Source organism: Nansenia antarctica (assembly GCF_963989245.1).
Source record: "Nansenia antarctica genome assembly, chromosome: 10".
NCBI lineage: Eukaryota > Metazoa > Chordata > Actinopteri > Argentiniformes > Microstomatidae > Nansenia > Nansenia antarctica.
The window spans coordinates 34,036,727-34,048,113 of record NC_137680.1 but is presented as its reverse complement, the minus strand read 5'-3'; the positions used below and the strand labels follow the sequence as shown (position 1 = coordinate 34,048,113).

Here is an 11,387-nt window from a genome sequence, read left to right as displayed (position 1 = left end):
TTAGAGGTCATTTCAGGGTCATGGACCGAATTTTGTATTTAATACAGTAAGTATTTTGAATGTAAAAAGGCTGTCAGAACAAATGTGGCCTAATGATATACACATCTGAACAGTATCCTTGTTACAGTATGTTGCAAAAATACATAAGGTACAGTACCAATATAACTTGACATAACAGTTATAAAAGTTATAAATGCACAAGAAAGGGGAGTTAAGACACATAGGAAACAAATTCAACATCTGACAGTAGAACTAAAACAATTGTATCATTCATATTATCTAAGACAGGAAGAGAAAAATAATTTCAAGATTATCCTAATGCATGGTTTCGATTTTAAGAACAGTTGAAGGCAAACTATGTATTATGTGTAAACTATTATGAAATAAAGACCATCAACAGCACATTAGAACTATACAGCAGACTTCATCGACCTAAGGGAAAGCAGAAAGTTGATATTTAAGATGGAATTATCAGTCTTGGTCTAAAGAAACCTACCAGTACATCTACTTCACCCGCAGACGCTAATAAACATTAAACCTAGAAAAGAGTGTTAAATCAAGAGAAGAGTGTTAGAAAAGAGTGTTAAATCAAGAGAAGAGTGTTAGAAAAGAGTGTTAAATCAAGAACGCATTTCTAACTAAATATGGGAAAAGAAAGACTATATACAAAGCAAAGTGCAATGTTAACAATTTCAAAAAGTCAACGTTTTTTTTCCCTCTTTTTTTGTTTGTATTGGCATCATGTTGTTCATAGTGCTTATATAAGGCCCTACCATAACAATAATGAGGTGTCATAATTAATAACATAGACATGTGTCTTGTTGGTTCATTTTAATGTTTGGCAGTAGCTCGCTATCTGTTAGGAATGTACCAGCTGGTGATGTCTTTGTAAAAAATAGATGTAAACAGTTTTCCAGTTCTCACATGTCACAGAAAGAGAGGAACTCAAAACATCTCACACACACACACACACACACAAATAAAACCCATTAGATGAGTGGGAAAAATATGAAATCCTATCTGTTTGTGCTTTCATGGAGTTTTTTTTTTCTTCTTTTTTTGAAAATTATTATCCTAGTAGTTGGTTGAATGTTTTAGTTGTTCTGGTTCTCGTCCGCCTCACACGGGTTTGGGTTGAGGGGGTTTGGTGACTTTCTTCTCATAGGATCCGGCGTGTTTGTATCCCGAGACGTATCCGGATGTGTCCACCATCTCCACGCGCCCCGCTTTCCCCTTCCCACGGCCACTCTGGTCGAAGCGCTGCTTATGTGACCCTGTGAACTTGGTGGTGTCTGTGAGACGCGACACGGTGGGAGAAGCCACTGCTCTCTATGGGGAAGAAAACACCAACACATTAATGACAGCGGCTGGTGAAAGGGGGGAACAAGTCGGCAACCGATCAAAAACGGAAATTCTTTGTTCAACATTGTTGAAAATCACAACACACACTCGCTAGTCAAGCCAAAATACTGCAATGCAATGGATTGGGTGAGAAATCCCCACTGCTACCTAGTTAACTACAACACTACTTTTCATTGTTAGCAGGCTCACAGTACAAGCTGTGTTAGTTGACTAGCGAGTGTGTCATTGAAATGTGTTTACATTTTTCAAAATAAAAGTCTGAACATTAAATCGGCTGCCGGCTTGTTACCCCTTTCACCAGCGACTGTCACATTTGAGGTTCATCTACCACCAATTACTTGTTTTAGGAAGGACGAAAGGACATATACATAGAATTGGTTTCTATAATTTCCGATACATTTTCAGGCAAAGGAGAGGTGTATTAATTCTCACTCAAATCATGGTCTGTTCTCGGACTGACTCCATTCAGACTGAACGTGAAAATAATGAAACACCAACGTTATTGTTTGTACACTTGTTAGTCCATTTTGGGGCTAGAATGTGTACAGATTCTACAAAGACAGAAATTAGTTTTTTGATTTTTTCCCGCTATAGTCTCTTTAATAGGTCTTGTGATTGTGCTGCTGGACGTACCGTGACTCCTTTAATGATAGGTGACTTCCCCTCGATCATCTTGAAGACCTCCACCTCTGCCTCCTCTTCGGTTTTCTCTTTGAATCTCTTCCTGGCCAGCTCTCCGAGCGCTGCCTTGAACTCGTCAAACGTGATGGTACGAACGGTTTTCTTCCTGAAGTAACCAGATTCAGATTCAGATTCAATTGAATTGTCATTGACAGATTACAAAGACAACGAAATGCAGTTTGGCATCTGACCAGATGTAAAAACCATAAAAGTATGGACACATATGTACGGTGTGATATATACAGACAAGGGCGAAGACATGTACAGTTAAGATATGTGCAGTAAGATGTACAGAACTAAAACCTCTTAGCATGTAAAAACAGATGTCATCGTAGAGTGTGTGAAACTCTGACAGAGAATGTCTCTGTTAGCATTGACCTGTGTCTCCATGTAACATAATAAACATGGTTTGGCATCCACTTGTAGTTTGTTAATGAGTCTCATTTGTTGACCCCATCATAGTTTGAGGGTTTGAAAGGAGAACTGACCACATAGTATACAAAGCAACGTGTGACACTATTAACATGTCATATCTGAGGTGAAATGGTATACAGTATGACTCACTCTCACTGTCTTGAGTCACTGCACTAGTTTAGAGGACACTTAAGATGAGATTTAAAGCCTTGCCTATTCTCTAGTGGCACAAGCTATAACCTCTAGGTAACTTTGTAAACTATTTTTACAGAACAACATTGAGAGTCCTTCAATCTAATCACAATTTCCCACACTACATCTTCCAGTTCCTAAACTGCACAGAATGCCCGATGATGTGTTTGTGTGTATGAGGCACTTCCTGACTATAGTTCACAATTTTCTTCTGGTTCATATTCAGCTCTCTACTGACAATCCTAACAGTCTAACAGCTATTTCACACCTCAAAAGACACGCGGTTGTTTAATCCGACTGTGAACCATTTCAACATCCACATTCGAAAGTGCATAGTAACACAAACACAAACAACCATTGCTGTGGTGACAGATCACCTAAACAACCGTCTATAAAGGCTACAGTCTCCCATGGTAACCCTGCTGTCATAGCAACAAAGCTACAGTAAACAGGGCTGTTTGGGTTTATTATTAATTTGACTCCCTTCGGTGACCGGTTTTGTTTGGGCGATCCTTCAGTGTTGAACACTTGAGAGCTCCATTCCTCTGCGCCTGGTTCCATGCTGTCTAATGTCAGATGGGAAATTGGGACTTCCAGCTGGCTCATTCTGTCTGCATATCTGAAGAGGAACGGCTCTTCTGTCTCTTCTGGAAATCCACCCCCTCTAAATCACACTTTCAGGAGCGTGCGAAGGGATCAGCGACATAAAATAAACACATCAGTGTGCGGGGAGTGGTCGTGACAAATCAGGGGGAAAAAAGACTAGGGGTTGTTAGCTTAGCTGGGTAAAGCTTTAGATTTCAAACATTTGAGGTGGATCCCCTTACTGTCCAGCCACTGCCACTAAATGTGTTAAACTAGAGCTTAGAGAGATGCTGTTCAGTGAGGGAGGAGGAGAGTCACTGGCACGGAATGCCATCAGGATAGAGGTTGCCAGTAATTAATTAGTCTATGGCTGAGTTGAACCTAATCCGTGCTTTATGCTATGGTATGTTTTTGGCTCCTAGCGATACAGCTAACACAAGAGACTCGGCTGTACAGTAGACATTTCCACCCTGAATAAATTAGGATTTATTGAGCCGCATATTGCCATCAGACAGTGCTCATAAAGCTGTTTAATTCTTTATGTTCTAAGCGAGTAGGAGTGCCGGCGAGGATTAGAAGAAAGGCTAGATCTCTGCATCTCTGGCACGGCAGGCAGCCCTCCCCAGCTCACGCCTGGAGTCACAAACAGCTTGGAACACTTCCCCCCCTCCCCCACCGCCACCGCCGAGCCTTCGCCTCCTTATCCTTCGCCTGGCTCTAACATATACACACACCGCACACTTTGTTAGGATTTTCTACCGTAGCGCTCTGCTGAACACAACACTCTGGACTCACACACATCCCAAATAGGAGACGAGATGGCTTACACGGTGACTGACGCTGTGCGAACAGCAGCACAGAGCAGAGCAACAGGGAACCGTTGGAAGAGATGGAAAATTCATCAAAGTGAAGGCCTGAATCAGACCCATTTCTCCCTTCCTCTCCCCTGTAGCAGAGTGCAGTGAACGGTGCTGCTCTGATGCTGTCTAGGAGAAATGTGGATTCTCAGGGCTCAGGCAGCATGAAACCAAATCACTTCAGAGGGTCCTTCCTGCATGAGCAAAGAGCCCCCAAAATGACCATGTGCAAAGAAATACACAAAAACAAAAATCACAAATGCCCTTGCCCTGTCATTGACATTTGAACCATTCAGCTTTTATCCAAAGCAACTTACAATTCCAGATTCCAGGGACAGTCTCCCTGGATTCATTTATGGCTAAGTGCTTTACACAAGGGCGTACTAGTGGTGGTGTTCCCAGATGGGATTTGAACTCACTATCCACTAGGCCAGGCGAGGGGAACACCACCACCCTTCTGTGACAGCGTCATTTAGATTCATGTTTTAAGGAAAAAAAGGGTCCGTCACCTGCACACAGTCACCTGTACACAGTCACCTGCACACAGTCACCTGCACACAGTGGAGGATATTAATAAGGAGAGACACATTGTCCTTGCCTTTCACGTATGAGCGTATATACAGTAGCTTACCATAACCGTGACGCCCAGCACAGAAACATCCTGTACGACAGCACAGTGGGAGCCTGCTCCCTCCAAAGAGGTTGTTCACTGTGCTGGATTCTTATTGAGGTCAGTGCGTATTATTAAAAGGCCCCTACCCCCCTGCAGTAGGCGGTGACTACACCAGGCCTCAGGAGACTTAGGATGAGCCATCGTGACCCCTTTCACTCCGTCTGTGTTGTGTTACTGCGAGACAACAACCCCCACAGGAGGGTCTTACGGCACTGGCAACGTGGAATAGCTTTTCCTTCTGGTATATTTACATCCAGACATAGTATCCATGGTCTCATGAGACAGAGTGTAGTATATTGTGCGTACAACAACAGAGACACTTCTGTAGCCCCTTATTATTTTGCGGTACTGTTCATTTACGTTTACATTTTTGGGCATTTAGCAGACGCCTTTTATCCAAAGCGACTTACAACAAATACATTTGACTAAGTAAAGACTGGTACACACATAAGGATTTTCTAAATCTTAACAGATGTTTTATCTGAGAGAGACCCCACACATGAAGATAGAAAATCATGGATTGAACCGTTTTGATCGTATTGTGTGTGGTGTGATCTGATATTCCCATTTCAGCACCCCACATACATAAAGATCTGTCCTACGACAGTCTAGACTCTCTAGAGTCTCGTTCCCCAAGCCAGAAATCTTGCGTGATCAAACGTGATCTAACGTAGTATCCTGACTGACCTGTACGAGGCAGCCATGTGCGACAGGGCATATAAAGTGCAGAAGAACGAAAAGAAGATTGTCGGCCCGACCATTTTCCGAGCAGATTGTCGGGAGAAATTGACTCTTAACACACCTCACACCACAAGATAATCTTGTAGGATAATCTTTAGAGCCATCCGATAATCGGGCATTTGCTGTCCTTGGTTGGAAGGGGAAAATCGGCCAGATTATCTTTATGTGTGTACCATATTATCTTTATGTGTGTACCAGATTATCTTTATGTGTGTACCATATTATCTTTATGTGTGTACCAGATTATCTTTGTGTGTGTACCAGATTATCTTTATGTGTGTACCAGATTATCTTTGTGTGTGTACCAGATTATCTTTGTGTGTGTACCAGATTATCTTTATGTGTGTACCAGATTATCTTTATGTGTGTACCAGATTATCTTTATGTGTGTACCAGGCTTTATGTGTGTACCAGATTATCTTTATGTGTGTACCAGATTATCTTTATGTGTGTACCAGATTATCTTTATGTGTGTACCAGATTATCTTTATGTGTGTACCAGATTATCTTTATGTGTGTACCAGGCTTTATGTGTGGGGGCAACTCCCGACTCCCGACAACAACCGAGCAGGGATGCCAGATAGGCTCGGTTTTTTTGGTGGAATTAGCGGTTGTAGACCGTGGCTAGGCTGGAAATGTCAATCCCATCTGGCAACTCTGCTCCCGAGTCCGATTGTGACGTGGATGGAATGTAAGCCAATCAAGAAGCGAGCTGACTTCTTCTTTTCGTTCTTCTGCACTTTATATGCCCTGTCACACATGGCTGCCTCGTATAGGTCAGTCAGGGTACTACGTTAGATCACGTTTGATCACGCGAGATTTCTGGCTTGGGGAACGAGACTCTAGACTGTCGTAACGACAGATCTTTATGTATGTGGTGTGCTGAATTGGGAATACGCACACGACACACAATACGATCAAAACTGTTCAATCAATGATTTTTTTATCTTCATGTGTGGGGTCTCTCTCAGATTCAAAGATCAGTTTTCTATTTTGAAAATCCTTATATGTGTACCAGGCTTTAGTGAATCATCTATCCACCAGTCATAGCAGGAAAAAGTTATCTATGCTCAGGCCTGGGGCCATTGGCAGTCGTCGTAGAAAAAGAAATAATTATTATGACTTTTTATTGTATTTATTATTATTATTATTATTTTATTATGAGACTGGGGAAACAGTACAGGGGGGTAGTAGATGTCTCAAGAGGGATAGTTAAAATGTAGCCTTGTTCCAATGTACCTAGCTGTCCCAAGCTGAGCAAGCTGAGCAAGCTGTGCAAGGTTAACAACCTGCTGCTGAACAAGTCAAAGACCCAGGAAATCATCGTGGACTTCAGGAGGAAAAAATCTGAGATCCAGCCCCTGCTCATCGACGGAGAGAGCGTGGAGAGAGTCTCAACCCTCCGATTCCTGGGGGTGCACATACAGGATGACCTGTCCTGGAAGAACAACACAGCAGCCACCATCAAGAAGGCACAACAGCGGCTCTACTTCCTGAGAGTCCTCAGGAAGGAACACAACAAGCAGGAGATACTGGTGGCCTTCTACCGCGGCGCAGTGGAGAGCATCCTCACCTACGGCATCTGCAACTGGTTCTCCAGCTGCACAACCGCGGAGAGAAATGCGATACAGAGAGTCGTGAGAACAGCCCAGAAGATCACCGGCGCCCCCCTCCCCTCTCTGGAAGAGCTGTACAACACACGCTGTCTCAGGAAGGCCTCCAAGATCTCCAGAGACCCATCCCACCCTGGGTACAAACACTTTGCCCGGCTGCCCTCGAAAAGGCGGTACAGGACCATGGCCGCAAGGACAAACAGACTGAAGCACAGCTTCTACCCCAGGGCCATCCAGGCCCTGAACACAGCAAAGACCTAGGTTCTGGGCCCTGGACAGTCTGGACGGATTGATGGCAGCTGCTGGATTGAAAAAATCAGGTGTAGTGCTGAGGCACAAATGTGTACATTTCAAGCCTGCAAACTGCGACACTTTAAATGAATGTGCAATAACACTATGTGCAATATGACAACCCTAGTCGTCTTATCTGTACAGTATAGTATAGTGGATAGTGTACATAGCCTTTATTTATGTAAACCAGCTCCTTTCCCTTCTTGTTTTTTTTGTTTTTTTTTCTTCTCTTTCCTAGCACCAGGGGAGCCACCCCTCCCAAATTTCGTTGTTTGGTACCTGTACTATAGCAATGACAATAAAGACCATTCATTCATTCATTCATTCATTCATTCATTCATTCATTCATTCAATGTACCTACTGTACCTAGTAGTTACTAGGACATGTGACAACAATGGGTACTGTCTAGTTCCTACTTCAAATAATGTAACACAATTGGTACCAAATGGTACGCAGGGGTGCTTGTTATAACAGGGTTCCCACACCTTCTGAAACATAAAATTCAAGCACCTTTCAAGGACTTTCAAGACTCAATTCCCTAAAATTCAAGGACCCAACACGGCATAGTTTGAGACAGACCTAGATGAGAATTGATATAATAGGAACTATCCACTTACAGACAGCAATTAAAAAGAGAGGATTGAATGTGTGAACACTAGATGGTCTCTTGCCTTCTCTACCACAGCACAGCAAAACAATATATGTGTAAAGTTCAGCAATACCGCGACATTATTTACTAGTTGACGAGCTAAGTAAAAGAAAAAATTAAATATATATATATATTTTAAAATGTAGAGAGAGAGAGAGAGAGAGGGAAATTCAAGCACTTTCAATGACCCATGTCTATTTTCAAAAACTTTTAAGACCTTGATTATTTTTTTTTAATTCACAAACTTTCAAGGATTTCAAGGACCTGTGGGAACCCTGTTATAATGAATCTGAAAGAAACATGAGTCATTTATTGGTTACTACCGGTACTGTGTAATAATTTCTATCAAACACAGATTGCTTTCTGTACCATAAAGTAAAGTGCAACTGAAGATTCATATTAGCTATAAACAGCGATAACAAAAATGATTAACGGTTATTCAATGAACATGTCAGCATGTCATAACAGAATCAAAGTAAACCCAGCATGCAACTAGCTACGATCTGGATCTGCTCTATAACAGGATCCTCCTCTATCAGCACCCTTAGTAGAGAGTGGGAACTAGTGATTCAGTGGAATGCAGTTCATCTTTAATAAAGTAAGTAGCCCTGAGAACCGATGGTTCAGCCCATAGGGGGCAGGAGCCTATCTCCTGTTTCCATAGCGTGAGGCGGCTTGATATACAAGTACACCCCCTGGACATGACACTGGTATGTCACAGGGTCTTACCTGTCCTGGTCTCCCAATCCAGCCCTTAATGCTGAGTGCCAAGCAGGGAGGCATCGGGTACAATTTGTATAGTCTTTGGTACGACTCGGCCGGGGATCGAACTCATGACCTCCCAATCTCAGAGCTGAGGACACTCTAACCACAAGGCCACTGAGCTGGTTTTTAATAAGTGACATGGACATGAATAGACAGAAATATGCTCTCCCCACATTAGCGACATGGTTAACAGCTCTCCCCACATTAGCGACATGGTTAACAGCTCTCCCCAGACTCACTTGACTTTGGTGAAGACGATGTCCACGTCCGTGAGGGTGACGGTCTTGCCGTCGATGACGCTGCAGTCCTTGCACAGCTTGGACCAGTTCTTCCCGTGCAGCTCCTTCCCCGTGGCCCGTGTGTCGCCGTGGATGGCGAAGCGGCGGAACGCCTCCTCCAGGGCCGTCACCTCCACGGGCGTGGCCGCCCCCCCCACCCCCCCTCCCTCGCTCCCGGTCCCGTTGGACTCGGAGGACGGCCTCTTGGGCGTCCTGTCTTTGGACTGTTCCCCGGGAGGCTGCGGGGGACAGGAGGAGGAGGCCGGGACAGGGTGCTTGGCCGTCTGGACTTTAAACTCTGCCGCGTTTTCTCTGAGAGGGGGGAGGGGGGACAGCATTAGGACACTCAGGGGGTCTCCTGGTTAGGCACAGTACAGTATGCCAAACACCATATTGACATAAGAGTTAGGTACGTCCGTTTTCAATAGCACTGATGACACATATCTAACATATTGTTTGTGCAATGACTATTTTGCCAGTTAGAAGCAATGATTTGATGAGGCTGCATTCTCATTTTATGCACCCAGATTGTGGAATGCACTGCCAGTTTACATTAGGTATGCAACCTCAGCAAATATGTACAAGTCAAGACTAAAAACCCATCTTTTTAATATTGCCTTTAAATGACTAAATAATTAAATTACGATTATATAATGATTGGAGCACTTTGAGCTGCAACATTTGCAGGAAAGTACTATAGGCTACAAATAAAAAGTTATTATTATTATTATTATTATTATTATTATTATTATTAATACCTTCTATACTGTGTCACAATGCTACTACCTTCTACACTGTGTCATGATGCTACTACCTTCTACACTGTGTCATGATGCTACTACCTTCTACACTGTGTCATGATGCTACTACCTTCTACACTGTGCCAGTAAGAAGACCCATTCAAAGTCAGCTGCACAGTTTGGTCGAGGGTAGAGAAACAGTTCTGAAAATATGCAGCAATCATCCAGACTGATCACAGGGTGGATCAAAAACAACAGCAGTGAGAGTGACACAGCGCCCACTGTTCTCAGAGCAGGACGGCCAGCCTAGGTGGAGCGGAGTAGCACATAATAAGAGCTTTGGAACACAAGAGGGGAATTTCCATCTGCACTTCTCCACAGCGCCGTGATCCTGCTACAACAACAGCAGCTGGAGGGAATACATTGGGTCCTCTTATTATCCTGTGAGAAAAGCACCGTCTCTGGCCCCCAGGGTCTGGACACAGCTTGTTGTTACTTTAGCTGTGGATTAGCTCTCTCTCTCTCTCCGTAAGTTAAGTCTGCGCTAGAGGCAGGCTTCGCTAGGTTTTCCATGGTGTTGTTTTGCTGTGCAGAGGCTGACTGTGAATGGGCAGATGTCGTAAGTGTTCTGGCACCGAGGTGGGCGTTATTAATAGATCGCAGAGGAATTTGAGATCGGAGCACAGAGGTGCCGGGAAAGAAGACGGACTGTCAGGCTGACACACACACACACACACGCACGGACGCACAGACGCACTCACACACGCACGCTCACGCTCACGCTCACGCTCACGCTCACGCTCACACTCACACTCACACTCACACTCACACTCACACTCACACTCACACTCACACTCACACACACACACACACACACACACACACTCTCACACACACACACACACACACACACACACACCTAATGTGTATTTCTTTGAGCGCCTCACCAATGTGTTTGACTTGCTTGAGGTTGAGGTAACAGTAATGCGTTTTGTTTATAGAAAAACGATGCACGTTGTTTATAGAACAAACAGCCTATCACTACAACAGCCCATCACCACATGGACAAGCATCCGACATCACTACAAGGACAAGCATCCGACATCACTACAAGGACAAGCATCTGACAAGATACATGACGACTTACTTGGGGTCCGCCATGCTCGAGCAGGAGCTTGTTTCCCCCTCTGCGCTGTTTGGAGTTGCTGTTTTTTTCCGTCTCTTCTTGCTGTGGAAATTATGAAATGAACATTGTCAGTGTGATGTTCAGTCTGTCATTATCTCTCTCTTCCTTTCTCCCTCTCTCTCTCTCTCTCTCTCTCTCTCTCTCTCTCTCTCTCTCTCTCTCTCTCTCTCTCTCTCTCTCTCTCTCTCTCTCTCTCTCTCTCTGTCTGTGTGTTAGAGAGAAAATGAAAGTGGAAAAAGTGACAGCCCATTGTTCTTCAAAGTAAGCAAAGTGCAAAGTACCGATGCCCTCATGCTCCTTATAATGTCTGGATATTAATTACTCTCACGGAGAGATAACAACAACTGTTGCGTTATCTG

General features: G+C 43.9%; 1 protein-coding gene across 1 annotated transcript; it reads right to left on the bottom strand.

Annotated features, from left to right (window-relative positions):
• Positions 1-1,119: 1,119 nt before the first annotated feature.
• On the bottom strand, positions 1,120-11,003 carry tppp (tubulin polymerization promoting protein; the record flags this gene model as incomplete). Its single annotated transcript, XM_080541233.1, has 4 exons — positions 1,120-1,329; positions 1,996-2,149; positions 9,064-9,414; positions 10,990-11,003. The coding sequence occupies 4 exons, from the start codon at positions 11,001-11,003 to the stop codon at positions 1,120-1,122; spliced, it is 729 nt and encodes a 242-aa protein (XP_080397359.1).
• Between the last annotated feature and the right edge of the window lie 384 nt (positions 11,004-11,387).